Raw genomic sequence first — 25,652 nt, forward strand, 5'->3', positions numbered from 1 at the left:
TGGATGCCCTGGGGGGACCTGCATCTGGGGCCCCCAGATCTACGCTGGGGACCTGAGTGCGAGGAGGTGTGTGGGCCACAGGCAGGAGTGGCCAGGGTCTGGGAAAGGACTGGGCCTCGTCCTGCAGCGCCTGGCCTTAGTGGCCGGGGCCTGGGAAAGGACTGGGTTTTGTCCTGCAGTGCCTGGGCCTCACCAATGCGGCCGGACTCGGTGATCTCGTTGAGGGCCCGGAGCAGGTCGCCACCCAGCTTCTTGACATTCCTGAGGTCATCAAGCATGGAGTAGGAGAGGTCCATCAGGTAGTACAGGTCGATGGGGTAGCCCTTGGCCCGCCGGAAGGTCACGTTGAACGCTGCTGCCTGGCCTGCCAGTGGGGACAGAACAAAAGGAGCCACACCTCACATCTCACACAGGGTGTCTGGGGGCGTGTGGCCCCGAGCGGGCTGTGCACTGGCACCCTCTCCTCCAGCCCCCAAATCCTCCTGACCTCCCCTCTCCCCGCCTGGCAGGAGAGCTGAGGACCAGACACACAGGACGTCCAGGCAGGCTGGAGTTTCAGAGGAAGGACATGACTCCCGGACGCAGGCATATGCCTCGCAGTGACACTGAAACCCGCCTGGGGTGCTTAGAGTTGACGCCAGCGACATTGGGGACGCCTTTCATTGAGAGTGCCGGCAGCTCACCTGGGCTCACACCTAACCCGGCCCCATGCCTGCAGTCCCACGGGCGCCCTCATCAGCAGCCACATAGACAGGCATCACACGAACCTGGCACTTCCCAGCAAGGCCCACGCGGGCCGTCCCCAGGAGGCCCCTTTCTCCATCCCAGCCCTGGACTTCCGCTCGCCCGCATCTCAGTCACACGTGCGGTTGTGTTGCTGTCTGTTTACGTGTCACCGCAACCAGCCTGTGTCCCTGGCTCCCAGAACCGTGCCTGGTACAAGTCAGCTCTCCATAAACACACATCATGTTAATGAATGAGCAAGGAGGGAGGGTGACGAAGCCTGTCCCCTCTGCCCCACCCTCCAGCCTTCAGCCCCCCTGGGCGGCAGGACAAGTGCAGAGCCCACTCCACCCCCAACCTGCCTGCTGCCACGCCCTGGGAGAAACGGTATGTGCCCCTCCACACAGACACACACACACGCACTCCTACACATAAATACACCACATGCACACACAGTCACACATGGCATACACACCCACATATATGCACACACATAATACTCACACACAAATATACCTCATGCACACACAGTCACACGTAGCACACACACACCCACATATACACGCATATGGCACCCACACACAGCAAACACACCACAAATATGCACACACACCACAAACACCAACCACCACACATGCACGCATACACACACACCACACACTCATACACAACACCAGACACAAAGCACACATATTACATGTACTTGTTCATATACACAAACACACCACATGCACGCACACACATACACACACCAAACACACACACATGCACTCACGCACATACACACCACACACATGCACTCACATACACATGCATGCCACACACATATACACATGCCACACACATGCATTTACACCCATACACACACGTGCCACACATATACACACACCCCACACACACAATGCTAAACACATACACACCACACACACCGTGCATACACACACACCACACACACATGCACTCACACACACACACACTCACCCACATTCACACCCAGCACTCCTGGCCCTGGCCCTCGCCCTGCTGTGCCTTGCAGCCCTCAGAGGCTTCACTTGGCCTCTGGGCCAAGGACCCCAAGCACTTTCTATGAAGGGCCAGACAGTAAATGTGTTTGGCTTTGGGGGCCGTGCGGCGTCTGCAGCGACATGGAGGAGGCAGCCAAGACCATGTCCCCACGAGCAGTGTGGCCGTGCTGCGGTCAAAGGGCACAGACATAGGCCTTTGGTGGCTGACCAAGGGGCCCCGTCCCTTCCCTTCCAGAGTGGAGGCTCAGCGAAGGGCCAGCAGACTGCGGGGGTAGGGCCAGGACCCCTCGAGAGGACAGTCCCCTCCCAGATCCTGCCGCCCTGCTCTGGGAGCCTGTGGCCCTGGGGTGCTGTTAAGATCTCTCCATGGTGCTCACCCGAGCTTGCCTACCCTCACCTGCATCCACCCGAGCTCACCTGTGCCCTCCCAGAGGCCACAGCATTTGCCCCCTGCACAGTGGGGATGCATGCCAGGCCGTGGGCAGCCACTCCCCCACCCTTCCCCACGGCACAAGGATGCCCCCACTCAGGCGCACCCCCACCCTCCAGGACGATCCTTCCTGACACCTCCAGCACCACAGAGCTGCACAAACTCTGGCCACAGGCAACACCTCTGTCAGCCTCAGTTTCCTCACTGTGAAGTGGGGTGTGGGGAAAATACATCAGAGCTGCCTCCAGGGGCCACAGGGCCAGGCCCTCGAGTTTGAGGTCCGAGGTGGAGGTTCCAGCACGAAGGGGCTTGTGCCTGCTCACGGGGCAGCGAGGGGCAGGCCTGACCCTACCACCAGGGTGGAGTTTTGTCCCCTGCTGCCCCCAGGGACACCTGGCCCCTGCTTCTGCAGGACCTCCCCACTGGCTCGGCCCCATCCCTCACTGTCTCCCAGCCGCCTCCCTCCCGGCTGCTGCTGGCTGTCACCTGGCCGCCTGCACCCTGGGCCACTCTGCCCCAAGGCTAACTCAGTGGCCGCTGACCTGGGCTTCCCCTGAGGGCAGAGCTCTGAGCCCCAGCCTGTCCGACACCAGCTGGTTCCTCTAAAGTCACCCCGGCCCCGTCTGCACCCTCTCCCTGGGAGATGGCTTCCCCTTCCTTCCCTGGCCTCACTGTGGCCTGGGAGGTCACAGGTCGGTGGCCACACCAGGCCTCCTTCTCCAATCTGCTGCACCACCACACCTGCCTTCCTGGAGCAAAGAGGGCGCTTCGTTTCTTCCCTCCCTTCCCCTTCCCTCCCTTCCCTCCCCTTCCCTCCCCTTCCTTTCTTTTCATTTTGAGACAGAATCTCGCCCTGTCGCCCAGGCTAAAGTGCAGTGGCACAATCTTGGCTCACTGCAACCTCTGCCTCCCAGGTTCAAGTGATTCTCCTGCCGCAGCAGGAGAATGTTGGCCAGGCTGGTCTCAAACCCCCGACCTCAAGTGATCCACCCGCCTCGGCCTCCCAAAGTGCTGGGATTACAGGCGTGAGCCACCGATAAGGAGGGCGTTTCTCAAAGCACTGACAGGGGACTGTGTTCTGAAACAGGTGCTCTGGTCAAGTCGAAACAGGTGCTCTGGTCAAGTCGGTTTGGGCAACACTGGTTTAAACAGTTACTTAGGTCTCTTGGCTGCAAGACTGATCAGAGCCTTTACTCTTCTAAGAGTACCCTGGCCTTCTGAGTGTGTAATGGAATACTGTTTTGCAAATGGTTTGGTCTCCCTTTAAAAAAAAAAAGGTGCAGAACGTCGGGCTGCGAGAGAGTGCAGACACTGGGCACCGATGGTAAGGGCTGGGGCAGCTCCACCCGGGGACAGAGCGGAAGGGCGCTGAGGAGCTCAGCTTTCCAGCAGCCTTGGGGCTTCACTGGCCCACACACCCGTCCGACCCAGACACATGCCTTCTGGGCAGCCCTGACACCCCAGAGCAGGGCCAGGCTCCCAGCCAGAGCCAATAACCAGCACAGACGGTGCCTAGCACCACCACCGAGGCCAAGCCTACCTGGTCGCAGGTAAAGCGTCACTTTTTGTGGGGACAGCTGCTTCTGGCCCCCATTGTGGTCTTCCTGGGTTTCAGCGAGGCTTGTGGGGTCCATGATGTCGTCAGCTGCACAGCCCCTCATGAGCAGCTGTGGCCGGGTGTCGCAGCGAATGGAGTCAGGATCCCCCGGCCCTGTGAAGTTCTGGGGAGGGGGAGTCAGGGGTCAGGAGGGGGCCACACTGCGGGACCTGCAGGAGGCTGACTGGCCATCGAGGACTGAGGACCCACCCTGTCCCCTCCTCCTCTGCGCCTGGAATTTGGGACAGAAGTCCCTGTGGACAGAGACAGGGAGCTCCTCCGGCCTCCCAGACAGCCTGAAGGCTCCCGGACACAGCAGACCCCGGGGGACAGGGTATCGCCTCCTCCTCTGCCTCTAGCGGCAGAAAGGACTCAGGATCCACTCTCCAGCCCAAGGCTGACCCAAGAGGAGAGGCCTCAGCGTCCTCTAGCAGCTGGCCCAGGGGCTTCAAGCCCTTCATCAGCAGAACCTTTGTCCAAGGGAGTTGCTCTGTCCCAAAGGGACGTGGCAGTCCCTAGGCCCCCAAGAAACCCAGAACATGGGCAGGGTTCTGGGCCAAGCCCCTCAAAGTTTAGAAGAACAGAAGCTGGAGGGGAGCCTGGGAGGCCTGGGCCCAGGGCGCTTTCCTCTCAGCCACCTTGTCCCTGCAAAGCCCCTGGATTCTGATGAGGGCTGTGTTTGGTGGGTCCCGTCACTGGCCCCGAGCCTGCTGCCTCTACGGGAAAGGGTGCTGGTGATGCGGGGCCAGAAGCGCGTGTTTGTGCACTTGCTTTCGTAGAGGGAAGCTCAGGAGGATAAGCCCGGCCCCCAGAGGCTGGTGAGTCCCGCAGGCAGGGGGGCAGGTAGGAGGGGAGGGCGACAGTCCCCAGGGTGCCTCTTTGTAGGGCTCTGACTTTTGCAACCACAGAAGTTTTTAAAGAAGTCCTCCAGAAATAAAAGTACATCAGCAAGCATCCCAGCAAGAGAGAAAAGAAAGCCTAAATGTAATCCACACAGAAACAAACAAATCTCACTGAAAGGTGTTTATTTCAGAGGAGCTGAAAACCTCCAGAAAGGGGAGGGAAAAAACCCAGCCTGACCAAGGTGGTTTCCACCTGGGGCCTGGCCACCCTGCTCAGTCTGAGGACAGACAGGAGCCACTCCCCGTGGGACGCAAAATTGAGAAACGAGGAAGCTGCTGACGGTAAGGAATGAGACACCACTTCTCCTGCTGCCCTCCCCTTCTTCTCCAACCCCTCCCCTTCTCTAGTTTATAAGACAGGAGAAAAGGGAGAAAGCAAAAAGTTGGAAAGAAACAGAAGTAAGATAAATAGCCAGACGACCTTGGCGCCACCACCCGGCCCTGGTGGTTAAAATAATAATAATAATAATAATAATAATATTAACCCCTGACCAAAACTACTGGTGTTATCTGTAAATTCCAGACATTGTATGAAAAAGCATTGCAAAACTTTCTGTTCTGTCAGCTGATGCATGTAACCACCAGTCACGTTCCCCACACTTGCTCTATCTATCACGACCCTTTCATGTGGACCCCTTAGAGTTGTAAGCCCTTAAAAGGGCTAGGAATTTCTTTTTCGGGGAGCTCAGCTCTTAAGACGCAAGTCTGCCGACACTCCTGGCCAAATAAAGCCCTTCCTTCTTTAACCGGGTGTCTGAGGAATTCTGTCTGCGGCTTGTCCTGCTACAACGGTGCTGGAGCCCAGACTCTAAGGGAAAGGAACCCGAGCCGTCAGAAAACCATCTGATTCCAGGCTGGGGCAAGGGACATGAAGACGGGCCTGCAGCATCATGTTGCTCCAGAAAGCAAGAAAGTGCTCAGAACAATAGAATGGGGATGCATGGACAGGACACGGAGGCAGACCCAGTGGATTTGAGCATCTCGGGGAAGAAAGGACAGCCACAGATCATGCACTACTGAACAAAATAAAACTGTGGGTCACGCTGATGAGAGAGAGGCTGCAGAGAAGGAGAGACCCTTCCTTAGGTTGGCAGCCGTGAGTGGCAGGCAGGGACCAGCACGGCACCAATCTGCAGCCATCGCAGTGATGGCGGCTTCAGGCGGGGACCTCCGCGGATGCTGAGCCTGTGGGCGCGATTTGATGAGAGCAGAACGTCACCAGCCCACAGTGGCTGCAAGGGGATCGTGCAGCGGGATGGGGAGGCCGGGGGGATGCCGTCTCAGCAGAGCCGTCCATGCTGACCTCATCAAGACTGGGACGGGGCCACAGCAGTGCCTCTCATGGGCACTGAGGGGCTCCTGCCAAAGCACACCTGAGTCCAGGCAGAGGAAACTCCAGGCAAGACCCCCGAGGGTCATGCTACAAAGCCGCTCTCCTGACTTCCTCAGAAATGCCCAAGGACAGGAAAGACAAAGAAAGCTGAGGACTTGTCCAGATTCAAGAAGCCCAAGGAGACGGCTGAGCGTAGGGCGAGCCTGGGTGAGGAGATTCAGAGCGTTAGACGGCTGAGTGCAGTGTGTGAACCTGGGTTAGGAGATTTGGGGCCTGAGATGGCTGAGTGCAGGGTGAGCCTGAGTGAGGAGATTCTGAGCCTGAGACAGCTGAGCACAGGGTGAGCCTGGGTGACAAAATCCACCAGGAAAACTTGCTCACGAAGACATCATTGGGACAACCAATAAAATATGTGTAGCGTGTAGGTTTGATGATACTGAGATACCAATGCTGAATTTCCTGAATTTGATACATGAATTTATCAAATATAGATATACATGTATCAAAATACATTTACATCAAAGTACATTTCCTCTCGGCCACCTTGTCCCTGCAAAGCCCCTGGATTCTGATGAGGGCTGTGTTTGGTGGGTCCCGTCACTGGCCCCAAACCTGCTGACTCTGCAGGAAAGCGTGCTGGCGATGCGGGGCCAGAAGCGCGCGTGTTTCTGCACTTGCTTACGTGGTTTTGTAAGTGAAAACCTTGTTCTTAAGAAAGACCTCCCTTGAAGTACTAAGAGACAAAGGGCTCCATGTCTACAACCTACTTGGAAATGGCTGAGAAAAAATACAAGTGTGTGTTCTGTGTGTGTTTCCAAACAGACCACACATCAGAACCTCAGGGGCCCTTGACGGGAAGGTGAGGCCAGGGTCTGGGGACCCCCTCAAAAAGAAAATGGAGTTGTTGGTCCTCTGGGTGCCACTGGCTTCAGGGGCAGGAAAGGGCCCCCACCCAGGATCTGGGCAGGTGGGGAGGAGCCCAGGAGGCACTTACCAGCTTCTGGCACCAGGTGCAGCCGGGCCCCGACTCGATGCATTCCCGGCAGCTGCTGACCTTGAACTTCGTGCACTCCTGAGAGAGGACTGGGGGACGAGGCCGGCTGGTGAGTGGGTGCTCTGGGCCGCCCTGCCCACACCCAAGGGGGAGTAGAGCAGGAAGGTCAGAGGAGGCCCAAAAAGACAGGGAGGCAGCCTCCAGGAGGAGACTCCGCATCAGCCACCACCCCCAGGTGCAAAGAGGGGCCCTCGGGAAACAGCACAGCTACAGCCTCCTGGCACGTGCGGAGACGAGGCCTGAGTCCCTGACCTACCCCCAGTGGCAAGGTCCTTCCCCAGCCTCCCAGTAACTTCTGTCTATGGGAACATGAGGGCAGGCCCTGTTCTCCCTGATCGGAATGTCACGCGTGGAGTCCCCTCCGTGGAACACAGAACTCACCGCACCCGAGGGAGAGCAGCCCCACCAGGGCGAGCAGTGGGGGGCGCAGGCCCAGCATGTCCTGTGGAGGGAAGGGGTCTTGGTGACGGTCTCAGGCCCAACCCCTGGGGCTGACCACCCATGAAGCTCCCCTCCAGCTGGCCTGGGACAAGGAGCTGGGGCCCTGTCCCTGCTGCAGGGGGTGGGTTAGGGTCAGGCCAGCACAGCTGCGCTGGGCCCAGCTGCCAACAGCCAGGGAGGGAGGGATCCCGGGCCCAGCAGTGCGGGCAGCACACCTGCTCAGCAGCCAGGCACCCAGGACAGCTGCAGCGAGCCCCTGCAGAGACACACAACACAGGCACACACACACATGCAGACGTGTACACACACCACACATGCACGTGTACATGCATACAGATGCGTGCCTGACTGCATGTACACACCACGTGCATGCACACACCACACATATACATGCATCACACCACACATATGTACACACAGAGATGTATACACCCCTTACCCACACCATACTCCACGCAAGACACTACACACCACACACAAATATACACATGCACACGTACACACACGTACACACCACACAGACACACACACCACACGCACACACCATACACACGTGCAAATGTACACGCACACAAACACCAGAACCCCACACACCTGGTGTGTGCACTCTGCCCCAGTGTGCCCCAGGTCCTCTGTGAGCAGAGCCTGTGCTTGGAGCAGAGCCGGGCTTGGCCCTGTCTCTCTGTGGCAGAAACATAGCCAGGAAGAGAAAGCTGGCTTGATGCCCATGGGTGCCAGGATGTGTGCCAGGAAGAGAAAGCTGGCTTGATGCCCAGGGGTGCCAAGCTGTGTGCTAGGCCTGCCCAGGAGCCCTGCAGTCCCTGCCAGGTGGGAAAAAAAGTCACCTGACTTGCCCAAGCCACCAGTTGCCGGGGTCCTGCCCTTTTGTTTCCAGATACACACCCACCCCGTCCTTAACCCACGCATCCATAGCCAGGGGCGGCTCGGTGGTCACTCACAGGCCCTCGGCCCCAGAGGCAAAATGACGGAACCAGGCCTCAGCCTGGTGCTGGAGGCCGGCAGCACCTCCTAGCAGGCAGCAGGGCTGTTCCACCCCTGGGCTCCCTTCCCTCCATCCTGGAGGTGCCCAAACCAGGCCTAGGTCGGCTCCTTGGGGGGTCTTAGGGCTTCCTAGGTGGGGTGGGCCCCTGGGTCTGACCTCCCAGGACCTGAGAACGTTATAGCTGGCTGGGACCCTTTTATCTGGCACCAAGAAGGTGGAGAGGTACTGAGAAGGGGTACCCAGGAGCCTTCCTGTCATGGTGGGCAGGAAGACATTTCCATTACCCTGGGGCTGTTGTCAGAAGCAAAGATCAACACACCTCCCCCAGCAAATGCCAGTTCCTCTCACGGCCTCCCAGGCTGCTGGGGCGTTTCTGCCCCACTCCCTTCCCTCGGGTGGTGCTGGCAGGGTCACCCAAAGTTCAGTGGGCAGACCCAAGCCAGCAGAGCCCCAAACTAGGGCCTGCCGGCTTTGAAGACAGCGCTGGGTGCTGTGCTGTGGCCCGGGAGGCTTGGGTGCCCTCAGCCACAGGCCCTGGCTCCCCTCCATCCCCCAAAAGCCCTGCACCTGTGCTGGGAGCTCTGAGGCCGACGGAACACCCACCAGGGGCCCATCTGAGGATCCCACAGCTTAGACGCCCCAACAAGCCCCAAGGTCCTGTTGTTTTGGCGGTGACCTCATTCCCTGGTTCCCAGCAAAATTATAATCAGAATTCAAAAATGTCAAAAGGGAACCCTTGATCCTTCCCATCCTGGGGTCAAAAACAGAACCTGCACCCTGCTGTAACTTCCTGGAGGAGGTGGTTTTGGTTCACACTGGGCCCACCCTGTGTCTGAAAGCCCCCATATATCTGATCGTTGGGGGTTGTGGTTCAGGCCGAGGCCAGTTCCAGCTCTCCATCTGGGCCCCCTCAAAGTCCTGCGCCTGGACTGACCTCGGTGCCACGAGTGCCCACCAGCCCCTCAGCTGACCGGAGGCCCTGTGCATGCTGGAGCTACCCCAGGGTGCAGGGTCCAGCTGGCTTCAGGACTCCCCCAGGTCGCAGCTGCGCCAAGTGGGGAGGGGGTGCAGACCTCCCCTGGCAGCCCCATCCAAGCTGGTAAGGACCCACACCCCAGCTCCACGCTCTCCCTGGGGCCGCAGACATGACGTCTCCACCCCTAACACAGTCGTGACCAGCGGCATGCAAACACTTCGCACCCTCAAATGGGGAAACTGAGGCCCCCAGCAGCAGCAAGATATGGACCTGCGCCCAGTTACCCCGGGCACCCCCACCTGCCCACAGAGAGAGGGGGATGCACCTTGATTCCAGCAGGATTGGCTCAGAGACCACAGCACCCCAACCTTGACCACAGGAAGGGGGCTGGTGGGGAGCCACTTTCTCCCCACTGTTGCTCCTCCATGAGCAGCCCTGGGGGGCTTGGAGCTAGGGGCGCAAGAGAAGCCAGGCCCTGCCCCACCCCCCAATGCCAGTGGCTGAGCCCAGACAAACAGCTGGGGATGAAGGTCAGCTCCAGGAGGTAAGGCAGTGCACTGAGCCTGGCAGCCGGCCTCCCTTCTGTGGGAGAACAGGGCAGGGCAGCCCCTCTGCCCAGCAGCCAGGATGGCCCACGGAGGTCCAGGGCCTCACCTGAGGCCTGAGAGACCAAGACCCCATCAGGCCTATCTGCCTCGGTTTCCTCCGTGTGCCTGGAGGTGGTCGAAGGGCCCGTGCCAGCTCCCTGGGGGATGGGAATGGGTAAGGCACAGATGTAGGGCAGCATTCGGGCAAACAGTCAGGTGCCTGGCCACTGTCACCTCTGGTGCCCTGAGGCTAAGCTGGCAGAGCTGCAGGGCAGGAGGGGAGGAAGAGCACAGACACCCCCCCACCCCAGCCCCTGAGCTGGCCCCAGAGCTCTGGCCTGGAACCTGATCACCCTGAGGCCCTCCCTGCTGCCCCACACTGGGGGCGGGTGCCCTCCTCATCCTCCAGCTCCTGGACTTCCCCCGTCTAAGGGCGGGCGTGTCCCCTTACCAAGACCTAAGGTGCAAAACCCAAAGCTGAGGCTGCTTAGGAATCCACAGCCCCACAGGCCTCTCAGAACCTTGCATCAGAGTCGCCCTTGACCTCAACCCTGCCCGAGAGGGAAGTGCTGGTGCAACTCCAGCCCAGCTGCAGGAAGTGGTACCTGTCACCAAGTCCCCTGCACAGGGGGAGCGGGGGGCTGAGGGGGCAGGACCAGGGGGACGAGGTCGTCCTTCCCCGGAGAACCCCTCAGGGGCCGGGCGCCCTTCCCTCCCGGGCACCAAATGGACACAGCTAACAAGAACCCCACTTCACGGTGAGCAAAGCTCTGAACATTCAGGCTCTGGGACACGAAAGCGGCGTCAGAAGAGATCTGCAGCAGATCTGGGCCAAATCACACACACCCTTTCACAGAAGTCGAGGACAGGAGAACAGGAGAAAACACAGGAAAGGAAGAGGCCAGCCTGGTGGCTGACGCCTGCAATGCCAGTGTTTTGGGAGGCCAAGGCAGGAGAATCACTTGAGGCCAGGAGTTTGAGAGTAGCCTGGGCAACACAGTGAGACCCCTATCTCTACAAAAAATAAAAATAGAAAATAAATTAGCCAGACATGGTGGCATGCATCTCTAGTCCCAGTTACTCAGGAGGCTGAGGAAGGAGGATCACTCGAGCCCAGGAAGGGGAGACTGCAGTGAACCCTAATGGCACTGCTGAACTCCAGCCTAGGTGACAGAACGAGGCCCTGTCTCAAAAAAAAAAAAAAAAAAAAAGAAAAGAAAAGAAAAAGAAAGGAAACTTTAAGCAAGACAGCAGACAGAGGGCAGAGCCTATGCTGGGAGAGGAATCCAGCGGGGTCAGGCTTCCTTTTTATTTTTTTGAGACGGAGTCTCGCTGTCGCCAGCCTGGAGTGCAGTGGCGCGATCTCGGCTCACTGCAAGCTCCGCCTCCCGGGTTCATGCCATTCTCCTGCCTCAGCTTCCTGAGTAGCTGGGACTACAGGTGCCCATGACCACGCCCAGCTAATTTTTTTGTGTTTTTAGTAGAGACAGGGTTTCATCGTGTTGGTCAGGATGGTCTCGATCTCCTGACCTCGTGATCTGCCCACCTCGGCCTCCCAAAGTGCTGGGATTACTGGCGTGAGCCACCGTGCCCAGTCTCAGGCTTCCTTTTTGCAACCCCGTAAAACCCTAAGACGAGACTGCTTGAGGAACCAGAGGCCCCGCAGACCCATTGGAACTTTGCATCAGAGCTTCCTCCTGCCTGTGCTGAAACCCACCTTGCGCTGTCTTAGAGGAGACATGCTCGAATCAAAGTGACTCGGAGGTGCGCGGGAAGTGATGGACGATGCCGTCAGGGGACAAGGTTGGAAGGAAGAGGAGATGGGAGCCAACCCCTGCGCTGGGAACTGAAGGCTCAAGGCATGATTATAAACTAGGCATCCACCTTTTAAGCCAAAAGCCAGAGCATCAAGATGGACTCATTTCTGCTTCGTAGGAACGTGATAAAGAACTGGAGAGAAGTGCCGTTAGGTAGGGGCTGGAACACTGTCCTTGGATCACAGAGGCTCCAGGAAATCCAGGGACAAAAACAGGTCAGATCAAATAGGAACAAGTCGGAGCAGAGAGGATGCAGGAAAACCCAGCCCATGTCGCCTCTGAACCTCCGACCCTGCAAAAGTGTATTTTCCCAAGGGTCAGGGAGACATGTTCCTACCGTTGGTTTGACTATCTGTGAAGTTTGATAGCACAGTTTTGTTTGTTTGTTTGTTTGCTTGAGATGGAGTCTCACTCTGTCATCCAGGCTGGAGTGCAATGGCTAGATCTCAGCTCGCTGCAACCTCCGCCTCCCATGTTCAAGCAATTCTTCTGCCTCAGCCTCCTGAGTAGCTGGGACTATAGGTGCACACCACTAGGCCCAGCTAATTTTTGTATTTTTAGTAGAGATGGAGTTTCACCATATTGGCCAGGCTGGTCTCAAACTCCTGACCTCATGATCCGCCCGCCTCGGCCTCCCAAAGTGGTGGGATTACAGGCATGAGCCACTGCGCCCAGCCTGATAGCACAAATTTTAAAGGCCACAATTTCTGGCCAAATGAAATAAAATGAGACACCCCACCCCCCTCCCCACACACATATTAATAAGGAATGCTAAAGTACCTCTGCTAAATACCTGAAGTCAAAGGGAAATCAAATGATATTTACAGCATTTTAGACAAGGGGACACCACTCCTCCGTCTAACATGAAGGAGACTGTCTGTTCCTGGGCGGCGACGTGAGGCCGAGGCCCCGGACGCTTTTGCTGTGGACATAAAAGAATGGCCACAAATGTGTAGGACTTCAGTTTTAGGGAATAAAACAATAAAGGAAATAGAAGAATAGGTATCTAAGAGTAAGGAAACCTCAGCATAAAAGCTAAGGGGACGCCGGGCATGGTGGCTCATGCCTATAATCCCAGCACTTTGGGAGGCTGAGGCAGGCGGATCACCTGAGGTCAGGAGTTTGAGACCAGCCTGAGCAACATAGTGAAACCCCATCTCTACTAAAAATACAAAAATTAGCTGGGCGTGGTGGCAGGCGCCTGTAATCCCAGCTACTCGCGAGGCTGAGGCAGGAGAATCACTTGAGCCCGGGAGGCAGAGGGTGCAGTGAGCCGAGATCTCACCTCTGCACTCCAGCCTGGGCAACAAGAGTGAAACTGTCTCAAAAGAAAAAAAAAAAAGCTAAGGGGGAAAATTGCAAGAAGACAGACTCTAAAATGGCACATGTTGTACATAACAAATTGCATAGAGGAAATAGCTATTATCTCTCTAGTGCAAAAGGTAAATGGTAATAATCTTCATCTCTAAAGAGATCTTAGAAATTAATAACAAAAAGGTAAATACTCCATTCAAGGATGTTTCAAGGGTGTGGCACCCTGAGCAGGTAATTCACAAAAGAAGGAAGAAAACTGGCTAAGAAACATATGAGTCACCCCACGAAAGAACTGGGGATTTCAGCCAAAATATCTTGATTCCCTGTGTAGCCGTCAACCTGTAAGATGCTTTGGCAGTTTCGGTGCCTGTGCTGTGGAGTCCCACACAGCAACAAAAACATGGGAACAGCTGCTCAGGGCAGCTTGGCTTCGTGGTAAAAGTGAATTTATGGGAAAAAAAAGAGAGACACAGTTCCAAAATATTCTGCATTTCTCTGGGTGGTGGCACTATGAGTATTTTCAATTTTCATTTTTCCTGTTTGTATTTTCCACCCTTTTTGTGATAAATGAATAAAGGACATTTTAAAAATGGAATTTCATGGTGGCCGACGAATTATGCTGAAATTGCTCCTTCAGATTCCAAAGCCACCGGCTTTCTTGTTCCCACTGTGACGTTGATGAGGACGCTGCTTCATGGCGGTGGGACCTCCCTGCTGGCATGGACTTGTTGCCACTGTCACTCACCCATTCACCCATCCATGGGACAGGGGCTTGCCAGCCTCTCTTCTAGGCACGGCACAGGGGCTGTGAGCTGCACTCCAGGACTCCTGGACTCTGCCCTCTGCTGAGACTCTCAGCACCTCTTTTCCCCAACACCTACCCCAAGTTTCCATCACACACAGAAACCTCCACCACTCCCAACACCAACATGTGCCCCCAGCGAGGCTGTTTACAAATCAGCTGGGCAGGAAGGTGTTCCCCTGAGGCTAACTCTTCTGCACTCTCGGACCCTGAATGGCCGGAGAGAACACGCAGCCCCGGGTGGGCAGGGGCCTCTGCTCAGGACAGCACCAGGGCCCTCTGTGCTCGCCCAGGGCCTGGGCTCCACACACATGGGCTCGGAATCGACAAATGCAACCACCTAATCAATGCCCCGTGTCAGTGCCAGTTTGTGCCAAGCAGAATGGGAGGGATCATTGCTGGCACCAGGTCCGGCTTGGGGTGGGTATCACCCACATCTCCATAATTGCTAGGCGCCCACTGCAGAGCCCCTTGAGTTGGGGCTTCCCAGCGACCTGGGCTGTACCTGCTGGGCGAATGCCTGTGTCACTGACGCCTGTGGCAGCTGGCATTCTCCTCCGGGAACAGGAGCCAGCCTCCGGTGACATGGCCTCAGGCGGGACCACGGTTCTCTGACACAGGACACGAGTGCAGCAAGGGGGGCCCACACAGGACCTGTTCCATGGAATCGCCACAGGCGTCATGCTGCCCCATCCACAGAGGCAAATGCCCCACAGCCCTGGTACCTGGTGGGGCCCGGCCTGGGCCAGAGTGGACAGACCTGGGCCTGGCAGGAGCCCTGGGGAAGTGAGTTCAAGTTACACGGTGGATTATAGAGACAGCTGGAGTGCGCACAATTGGCCAGACCACCCCTCCTGTTTCACAGATGGGGAAACTGAGTCGCGGGGGACCAAATAGCCTGCTCACCCCATGCCCCTTCCAGACAGGATGCAGACAGGGCCCCTCCCATCTCCTGGACGGCCGCGGCCCCTGTGCAGAACTTCCTTCATGGGCACCTCACTGTCTGGGGGCCTCTTCCCCAGGGAGTCTCCTGGTGGTGGCCGTGTTGCCTCAGGCTCAGTGCACTAGGCAGGTCACGTCGATGCCGCCTGAGGGGCAGGGGTTACCACCCTGTGGTTCAGGTGAGAAGCTCGAGGCTCAGGAGTGTCCAGCTGCCTGGGCAGTGTTTGGATCTCATGCCAGCCCCTGCCAGGAGGCCCAGCTTCTCCAGCCCAGCCCACGCCCACCAGGAAATGCCCCGATTTACTCCCTTGGGGCAAAGGCCCTTGGGTGGCTGAGCATCCCCTCTCCCAGCACTCGGAGCTGAGTGTCCCCTCTTCCAGCACTCGGAGCTGAGCGTCCCCTCTCCCAGCACTCGGAGCTGAGCGTCCCCTCTCCCAGCACTCGGAGCTGAGCGTCCCCTCTCCCAGCACTCGGAGGCACCTGCAGTTGCTCAGCTGTTCTTTTAGTGCTGGGAGTGGAAACTCATACGCTGAGCGGCAGCGACGCTGTGGAGCTGACACCAAACCCCACAGCCCGCCCGGTCACCTGCTTCACCGAGGGCTACAACCTCCCCCGGGGTCAGGTGGCCACAGGGGTCCTGGCCATGTGGGACATCCGTTCTGTGGCCCTGCTCAGGATGGCACCCGGCGGGGACTGGCCCTGGGGCCGAGGCATGGGCTCAGCCGCCGCCCTGCAGGGACGTAGCCAGGGACCTCTTCCCAGCAGAGGGACTCCCCCACTCATCCCCAGAATACTGAGGGGCACGCTGGGTGCCAGGCTGGCAGGGACCCTGGGGATTCTGCTGTGAGCTGGATGAGGTGGGAGTTCCTTCCTAAAATATGGAGTCTGGAGGCCACTCTTGGTAAAGTGCTGGCCCCCGGGGATTCTGCAGTGAGCTGGGCATGGAGTCGCGAAGCCACTCATGGTGAAGCACTGGGGTGACGGCAGACAGCCCAGAGCTTCTAGCAGCTCATTTCTGTGAAGCCTCCAGAATCCGGCCTCAGCCCCCAAACCCGCAGGCGTCGCGCCACCATCATGGGGAAGGCGAGTGACAGCGAGTGTCCCCTATGCCCCCACAGCTCGCTCCCAGGCTGTGCTCTCCGGCCATCCCCCCCCTTCCCCATTGCAGCCATGCCACCCCTCCTTCTCCCCACCCAGGAACTGACAGAGGAGAGGGGCCCCGGACGGACAGGGACAGCAGGGCAGAATCCCACCTCCCAGATCCAGGGGAGGGGGGATTGGGTGTGGGGACGGTGGTGCAAGGGGTGGTGCCAGGGGTGGAGGATGCGTGGGGAGGGCTGGCCCCAAGAGTGCAGTGTTGGGGGAAGGGGGCCAGGTGGCCCTGGGACCCAGGGGCGTGGCTTCAATCCCCTTCCCACCAGGACCTTGGGAATGGCCTCCAGGAGCCTGTTGTGGGGAGGCCAGGGTCACCAGCTGAACCATCTCGACAAGAATCGCACAGCAGTGCCCGCTCCCCTACAGCAAGACGTCACCCAGGGGTCCCCACGGAGGAGGCAGGGAAGCTCGAGGGTCCCAGAGGAGCATGGAGCATGTGCCACACCACACCACACTACACTACACATGTGCACCATACATGTACATACAACAGAGTCCCCACCACATCACACACGCACACTCGCACACCATACATACACACACACACCACACTACGCTATGCCACACACGTGCACCATACATGCACACCATGCCACACTACACACACGACACTACACACCACGAACCACACCACACCATATCACACATCACACACTGCGAGTCGATCTGGAGATGGAATCGCTGTAGTCAGGCGGGGCAGCATGCAGACAGGAGGGCCTAACACAGGCAGGCGCAGCAGGTTCACAGAGGAGGCCCCGGGAACCTGCCTCCTGCCCAGCCCGGAGCACCAGGACCCCCTAGCCGTCCCCTTAGGGGCTTGTGGGCCCAGCCTCCTCCTGGCCTTGCCAGCCTCACAGCCCCTTGTCCTCCCATGCCGGCCCCATCCTCAGCCGCAAGCGCTCCCAGCACACCATGTGGCTCTGCTCTTGGTGGCAGGCACTTCCCCTTGCCGGGTCTCAAAGGGGACCCTGGAGCAGACGGTCTGGAGACCCCTTCCTGCCAGACACCCCTGGGCCGGGGCCATGAGCAGGGCCACCAGGGTCACTCCAGGCTGGGGCAAGAGAGTGCTTCCCTCCAAAAATCACCGTGGACATAGCGGGGCCTCTGCACACTCACCCTCGGTGCGCTGGAGGCCTCGGCGGTGCTCCTGGCTGGGCGTGGGGGCTTTGCTACCAGTCTGCCCTGGGTCACGTCTAGAAACCTCAGCTGGAGGCGCGGGTGCTAAAGTCCTGACACTTCCTGTTCCTCTCAGCTCCTCCTTGGAGGAAGTGGTGGGTTGCACCACCGTGGCCCTTCACCCCTGCCCCTCTCCGCTCTACAGCGGCTCTGATGTCAGAGAGCGGCCCCTTGAGACAGGTGGGACATGTCATTTCTCACATGAGGTCCCGGCGAGAAGGACCTGCCTCCATCAGATTCACACTCGGGAGAGGGGCCCAGCCTCCAGGAGCGCCAGGCAGAGGAGAGGGCACCCATTAGGAAGAAGAACACAGAGGCCATGGGAGTGAAAAGTTTGATGCTGGAAAGCAACAGTAGCACATTCTGCTACAGAGCGGAATGAAAAACCCTGGAGAGCAAATTCCTGAGCCAGAGAATGGAGCGGAGGAACCAGCCAAGGAGGATAAAGAGATGGGAACAGGCAAGAAAACCTGGGTGCGTGCACGCATTGACAGCCACCTGCATGTGAGGGCGGGAGGGAACAGAACAGGGACAGCGAGGAGGAGACACTCAGGTCACAGGAGGAAGGCTGCAGATCTGGGCGGGGACGTGGATTGCGAGGCCACTGAACACCCCAGGGATGGATGGATGAGGTCCTGTTAACTAGGGACATTAGGAGGATACCACAGAACATGAAAGGGAAAATACTACAGGCTCAGAGAGAGAGAGAAGGGAGAGGAGGAGGAGGAGGAAGAGGAGGGAAAGAGATTATACCTAGAAAAAAAACCCAAATCAGACATCTTCAGAGCAAGGACTCAGACACATTACTACCCTAAACTCTGTTTTATTTATTTATTTATTTTTATGTTTTCAATTTTTTTTGAGACAGAGTTTTGCTCTTGTCACCCAGGCTGGAGTGCGGTGGCGTGATCTCGGCTCACTGCAACCTCTGCCTCCCGGGTTCAAGCAATTCTCCTGCCTCAGCCTCCCAAGTAGCTGGGATTACAGGCACATGTACCACCACGCCTGGGTAATTTTTGTATTCTTAGTAGAGACAGGGTTTCACCATGTTGACCAGGCTGGTCTTGAACTCCTGGCTTCAAGTGATCCATCCACCTCTGCCTTCCAAAGTGCTGGGATTACTGGCGTGAGCCATGGCTCCCGGCTCCTAAACTCTGTTTTAAAGATGTCTTGCAGAAATAGACATGAAGAAATCCATGAGAAATACAAGAGCAGATGATACAAAGTTGGGCAAAGAAATAAGTAAAAATTATGATGTCATAACCTGTTGATTTAAAAAATAGTGGTAAAAATATTAACACTGTGAAACAAAACGCCTAGAGGGCTGGGTTGGGAGGGGCCGGGGAGCACATTGCCATTCCATCCTATCTGGGGAGGAATACAGATGCTTGTCAGTGGGCATTTTGATAGAAAATATCTAAGTATATATGCTAACAATTCAAAAGTCTCCTTAGGAATAAAAATAGCATGTATATACCTGAAAAAAAATATGACAAATCTTTATTTTGGGTGTGGTGGCTCACACTTGTAATCCCAGCACTTTGGGAGGCCGAGGTGGGAGGATCACTTGAGCCCAGGAGTTCGAGACCAGCCTAGGCAACATTTGGAGACCCAGACCCTCATTTCTACAAAAAAATTTTCTAAGAATTCGCCAGGCATGGTAGCACGCAATATGGTCCAGGCTACTTGGGAGGCTGAGGTGGGAGAATTGCTTGAGCCCAAGAGGTTGAGGCTACGGTGAACCATGCTTACACCACTGCACTCCAGCCTGGGCAACTGAGCAAAAAAAAAAAAAAAAAAAAAAAAAAAAGGCAAATCTTTTAAAAGAAAAAAGTAAGGGAAAATAGAACAAACAAGAAAGGTAAATAAAAACCAAACAATAAAACATTGGGAATAATTTCAAACCCATCAGGAATCACAGCACCTGTGAATGGGTTACATTTTCTTGTTTTAAATCAACAAGGTCTTGCATTGGGTTTTAGAAATAAAGAGACAAAACAAGTTCCAATGAAGTGTTCTCTGTCAAGGGTATCTTCTCATTACAGACTTAGCCTAGAAAATAATGAAGAAGGACAGAAAGAGAATATCATTCTACTACACCCGCTGATGACTTAGAGTAAGCAATGACCATCGCTGCGAACATCATGGACGCAGCAGACGTTATGCACACACCTTTAATGAATTAGTCTTGATGAAATAACTATAGAAATGAAGAAAAATAGAAAGAACAAATGTTACTATTGAGCCTGAATCAGGTCGAACCTTTTAGATCTACAAAGGAGCATCAGGAGGGTGTGTTAGATGACATCGTAGGGATGCAATTAGCAAAATCCAGGCTGAAGAAACCCTCACAAGGCAAACAGCAAAGTACAAGAGGAGAGACAAAGGGAGAGGGACCCTTTAGATTAAGAGATTTAATCTCTTAATAGAACCAATTGCAATGCATGGACCATATTTTAAAATCATTATTAATTGTTTCAGGTGTGACAATGGTTTGTGGTTATGTTAAAAAGTCCCCATCTTTTAGAGTTACATGTTGAAATATTTGCAGATGGTGCAGTATAATGTTTCAGATTTATTTCCCAATAAAGAGGGGTGGGTTGGGTCGGGGCAGAGTCGGGAGAGGTGTTGATACAACAAGATCACCTGTGAGTTGATTATTTTTGAAGCCACTGCTGGGGACATAGGGCTTCACTAAACTATTCTCTCTACTTTTGTAGATGTGTGAAATTTTTTTTTGTAAGATTAAAAAAACATTTCAAGGAAGTGTAAAGTTATTATTTCGCGGGTATAAAGTTTCCGTTTTGCAAGATGAAATGGTTTTGGAGAAGTTGGTGGTGATGGTTGCACAGTACTAAGTGTCCATAATGCCACGGAAATGCATAACTTCAAATGGTAAAAATGGTGAATTTATGTTATATATATTTTATCACAATTAAAAAGTAAAAAGTGTAAAAAAGGCTTTCTATCAGATAAACTGTTAAAAGAGAACACTGAAGGCTGAAAATAAAGAAACAAAATACACGTATGTGCTAGAAAATACTAACGAAGATAGCGTGTAACATCAAAAAGATAGAAATCAAAGCAAAATGCATCAAATGGACAAAGGAAGATGTAGCTAATGAGAGTCAGAATCCACAGACAGTTCAGCAGCCATAATCCTTTATGTGCCGAACTTCAAAATATATAAAACAAAGACTGACAAATATATAAGCAAACTGACACAGCCCCAAACAGCAAATATCTCTAACAGATCTCTCTCAGAAATAAACACATCAGGCCAGTCGCGTTGGCTCACACCTGCAATCCCAGCACTTTGGGAGGCTGATGTGAGTGGATCACCTGAGGTCACGAGTTCAAGACCAGCCTGGCCAACATGGCAAAACCCTGTCTCTACTAAAATTACAAAAATTAGCTGGGCATGGTGACGCATGCCTGTAATCCCAGCTACTTGGGAGGCTGAGGCAGGAGAATCACTCAAACCTGGGAGGCAGAGGTTGCAGTGAGCTGAGATTGTGCCACTGCATTCCAGCCTGGGTGATGAGAATGAAACTCTGTCTCAAAAACAAAAACAACAACAAACAAACAAGAAAAAATCAAATAGAAATGCAAATTTGGCAGGTAGAGAATTTGAGGAATGTAACCGTTCCTCTCCAACTTCAACACAATTATGTTACAAAGTGGGACAATGATAAACACATAATTACTAGACCACAAGGGAAATAACTACATATTCTAAAGCACAAAGATCATAAGGAGGCCAAATTCATGGACACAATTGAACGAAATTAGATGCTGGCCAAAGGATGGCATGAAAGAAAAAAAACAGCACTCCTGAAAAGTGGACCCAAATATAGCCTAGATCGCATACATCCATGGTGCCACACTCACGCTGCGGGGTAATGAATAAGAGCCCTTGAAGTGCTGCTCTGAAGCCTCATGACCCACAGATCCGTAACACTGAGATTCTTCTGAAAAGCAAAATGTAGAAGGAGGCATTGCAGAATAACATGCACCTCGTCCCTGCAGACCTACACACCCCTAGAGCAGGACAGTGGTTACCCCTGAAGACAGAGAAGGCTACGGGCCTGGGAGATGGAAGCAGAGGGCTTCAAAGTTCTATTGTAGAGTTTTCTTTACTAAAAACGAAGAAAAAGTTCTGGGCAAGTCAGGCAACATGTTAAGATTTGGTAAGATGAGAGGTAGCTGTTTGGGGATTGGTACCAGTGCTCTGCATGCTGTTCTGTATTCTTAAAATAGTTTATATCTTTTTTTTTTTTTTTAAAGGAGCTAGGAGGAAGTGACTGCAAATGAGCAGAAGGATCTTTCAGGGGGTGGAAATGCTCTGAAATTAGATTGTGGTGATGATTGCACAATTCCGTAAATTTTCTTTTTGTTGTTGTTGTTTCTTTCTTTCTTTTTTTAATAGAGACTAGGTCTCGCTATGTTGCCAAGGCTATGGTGAGCCAAGATCACACCACTGCACTCCAGCCTGGGTGACAGAGTAAGATCCTGTCAGAAAGAAAGAAAGGAAGAAGGAAGGGAGGGAGGGAAGGATGGAAGGAAGGAAGGAAGGAAGGAAGAAAGGAAGGAAGGAAGGAAGGGAGGAAAAAGAAAAGAAAAAATAAAAGCTGAACTCACATGAGAACCACAGCCCACAAGAGGCAGGTCTGGACTTGTGGTCTAACCCTAACCAGACCGACTGCTAGCAAAACAAAAAGATCATTGTTGTCCAGAGGATTTTAGTAGAATCCAGAGTCTTATTAAATAATATTCAAAATGTCCATGATACAACCCAAAAGTACTCAAACAGCAACAAAGAAAACCTTGAGAACTTGTAAGAGAAAAGATAACTAATAGATGCCAACTCTGAGATAATCCCAATGCTGAAATGATCACACGGAGCATTAAAACAGCTGTTAGAGGCCGGGCGCGGGGGCTCACGCCTGTAATCCCAGCACTTTTGGAAGCCGAGGCGGGTGGATCACGAGGTCAGGAGTTCAAGACCATCTTGGCTAACATGGTGAAACCTCGTCTCTACTAAAAATGCAACAACAACAAAAATAAATCAGTAAAAATAAAATTAGCTGGGCATGGTGGCGGATGCCTGTAGTCCCAGCTACTCGGGAGGCTGAGGCAGGAAAATGGTGTGAACCTGGGAGGCGGAGCTTGCAGTGAGCCAAGATCGTGCCACCGCACTCCAGCCTGGACAACAGAGCGAGACTCCGTCTCAAAAAATATATATACAATAAATAAATAAATTAAATAAATAAATAAATAAAGGCTGGTGGAGGGTGTGGAGGGGAGGGGCTAGGGACCGTGGGGCTTCCCAGAGCCGTGACCTTGCTATGGGGGGACCCAGACCTCCATTCCGGAGACTCACTCAGCACTCATCTTACTATCCCCCATCTGATGTGCCTATTGCACAAGGCTGGAAGTCAGAGGCTGTGCACGTTTTTCTTTGTGGAGACAAGTGAGTAATTGGTGCGTTTAGTGTAAAAATATCAGGTGTGGCTGCACGGAGTGAAAAATCACAGGCTCCACGGAGCCGGGAGGCCTGCTGCCCTGCCCTCTTGCTTTGATGAGGAAATGGCGACCGCAGAAGGAAACGTAGCAGCACCGGTAACCGGCATCCGTGGGGCCACGCCGGGCTGCTTCCCAGGGCCCTCCAGCCAAGCAGCCACAGGAAAGAGTAGATGTTGATCCCAAGTTAGGACTGAGGAGTCCGTCCCTAAGAGCCAAGGGAGTCAGGCGGGCGAAACTGGCCGCATGTCTGGGTACAACTGCTCCGGGTTTCTCATCTGCTGAATCACCAAGCTAGGTTCTGAAGCCAGGCGTGAGTGAGCAGGACTGGAGCAGGATTCTGGGAACAATCTTTTCCCTCCAGTCAGCCCAGAAATTCCATTTGCAGTCACTTTCACTTATGTATTCCAGAAAACTACCTGCTGTCATCAGGGGTTGGTTGGTTGAGCCTTTCCCTGTGCTTGCCTGGCAGAACTGCGTGCTCTGAGGCTGCCCGACCCTGAGCTCCAGAACAGACCATCGAGTTCAGGAGACAAGCATGTCAGCCATGACACAAGGCAGATGAGAGGGACCCCCAGCGTCCACACGTGGAGGCAGCGGGGGCAGCCGGTGAGCATAGATGGGGAAGGAGATTCAGAGCCTGAGGGCTGCTCTCCTGCCCTCCCATACTGGACGCTGGCCTGGGCCCCCCAGCTTCCCTTCGCCCAGCTTCCATCCCCATAACACACAACCCCAGAGCTTGGGAAGGAGGTCTCTCTGTGACAGGTGGGATTCTGGAAGTTTCCACGGAGGAGACCCCATAGGAGCAGGGTTTGAAGGTCAAGAAAGATGCTAAGGATGGAGAGGGCCAGTGGGGAGGGGGTGGTTCCAGGCTCACTTCACAGAGGTGCTTGGGGAGCTGCAATATTTTGGCAGCACCAAGGGAAGAGTCAGGTCAGTGAGGTTCATAAGGGATAAGAACGGGGTCTAACCAGCCCTGGAGACCCCTGGGGTCTGGCCCCACGGGGAGATGTCCAAGTGGCAGAAAGCCCCTTCCTGCCTGGAGAGCACCCCCACGAGGACCCTGGGGGCCACCCGGGAACCGCTGCTCCCTCCCAGTCACTCACCACACTTCCCTCTCCCGCCCACCCTCCAACCTGCCTGCAAATTCCCCTGCAACCCAACTCTGGTCTCCTCCCAACCCTGCCCCCACGTAGGCCTTTTTTTTTCTTTTTCACTTCTTCCCCCCCAGTGACTTCCTTCTGCAGTGTTGATTCAGCTCCCTTTGAAAGCGGGTGAGGCCTTTTGCAGGCTGGGGGCGGGGGCGGGGGCGGAGAAGAGGGCTGCAGGCAGGGCTGGCAGAGGGGAGGAGGTGACACACACTCCCTGGAGGCGAGTGGGGAGGGCACGGGGCAGGAAATGGAGTTGGGTGCCCCAGCTGGGGTGCTCCAACGAGCTCTTTCTCATGGGATCCCCCACAGATCCATACAAACAGGCCGACCATCAGGGCTGGTCCCAGGCCACCAGGCCAGGTGCAATGCAGAAATGGAGATTTGCCCCGGGGAAGGCAGGTGAGTGTAGGAAGGAGGGAGGGCTGCGAGAAGCTGGGGGCAGCCTCCATCCCCCTGTGGCCTGGGTGGGCCTGTGCCCCCCCACCCCCCGACGCAGCTTCCCACACTGGGAGCACAGTTCCTCCCTCCTCTGCCTTCCTCTGCGTGGTGTGGCTCCTCCTTGAGGGAGAGAGCTGAGGAGGTGGCATTCTTGCTTCCCTGACTCACCCAAAGGAAGATTTCACAGCCCCTGGCAAGGGCTGCCAGACAGGCTCACCTGTCACCCCCTGTCCAGGGACAGACTGACTGGTAGCCTTGGCTGGGTGGGGAGTTATGCTGGGAAGTCTTCCAGGCCCCCTGGGGGTGGGAAGATGCTCAATGTTCAAAGGAGATGGAACAAGGAAAACAGTTAAGCAACGATGGACTCCAGGGGGAAAACCGGAGGAGAAGAAACTATAATTCCAGTCTGTCCACATGGCCCAGCAGTGAACGACAATTGCACAGTCAGGGAGAGCAAAAGCACCAAGCCGACTGAAAGCAGCTCGAATGCGGTGGGGCAGTGGGTGATAATGCCCTCATCTACCAAAACAAAGTCTGCCACCTTCGCACACCACTAAACTTCATTCCTCCACCCACCTCCCCACCCCCATGAAGGCCAACTGACCAGAGAGCAGGGCTCCCGAGGGTTGGGTCGGGTCGGGTCGGGTCGGGTCGGGTGGGTGCCTCTTACCCTAACTGAGGCTCTGCCCTGGACTCGGAGTCCACTTGCTGTCAAAGCATGCCACTCTTCTTTCTGATACTTGACATATTTCTTTTCCCGTTCAATTCATGGTTTCCGCCCAAACGGAGCCATGCGAGGACGTCTTTGGGGATGTGTCTCCAAGAAAAGTGTGGGCAGCCTTCCTCACCCTGGATGCCTGTGGGCTGCCTTCCTCACCCTGGATGCCTGTGGGCTGCCTTCCTCACCCTGGATGCCTGTGGGCAGCCTTCCTCACCCTGGATGCCTGTGACTTGGTTTCCATGGGGGCTTCCTAAGCTCAGGGACCCCAAGCCTTCATCAAATCTAATGACCTGCCCTGTCTCTGAACACACCTGTGTTGTCCCCGAGCCCCTCACCAACCCCCTCTGCAACCCCGCCCACGCATTTCCCATCCTGAAGGGTCCAGCTCATAGGCTGGCCCATGTGTTCCCTTTACCCCTGCTTTGTCCCTACCTGGTGGGGAGCTGTCCCTTCTGGGCCCTAGTGTGGCACTTCACACACAAATGTGTCCTGTGGGTTGTATCTGGGGCCTCCCCCTGCAGTGAGGGGATGACCAATGTGCA

The 25,652-nt window shown here is 55.1% G+C and overlaps 1 protein-coding gene across 4 annotated transcripts in view; it reads right to left on the minus strand.

Moving 5' to 3' along the window:
- Nucleotides 1-25,652, minus strand: part of ITGB2 (integrin subunit beta 2) — a 45,952-nt gene that overhangs the window by 17,461 nt on the left and 2,839 nt on the right. Inside the window, exons 1-5 of one of the 4 annotated variants that reach the window (XM_063702689.1) lie at nt 25,060-25,438; nt 7,446-7,506; nt 7,005-7,093; nt 3,719-3,899; nt 194-364 (exon numbers count right to left, since the gene is read on the minus strand). In XM_063702689.1, coding sequence (XP_063558759.1) covers nt 194-364; nt 3,719-3,899; nt 7,005-7,093; nt 7,446-7,503 — 499 coding nt within the window. In that variant the 5' untranslated portion in view covers nt 7,504-7,506; nt 25,060-25,438. Of the gene's footprint in view, nt 1-193; nt 365-3,718; nt 3,900-7,004; nt 7,094-7,445; nt 7,507-17,217; nt 17,409-24,993; nt 25,439-25,652 lie in introns of those variants that run through there. The other 3 variants (XM_063702691.1, XM_004062922.5, XM_063702690.1) reach the window with 3 other exon arrangements.

This window comes from Gorilla gorilla, chromosome 22 (genome assembly GCF_029281585.2).
Source record: "Gorilla gorilla gorilla isolate KB3781 chromosome 22, NHGRI_mGorGor1-v2.1_pri, whole genome shotgun sequence".
In the NCBI taxonomy this organism is placed as follows: domain Eukaryota; kingdom Metazoa; phylum Chordata; class Mammalia; order Primates; family Hominidae; genus Gorilla; species Gorilla gorilla.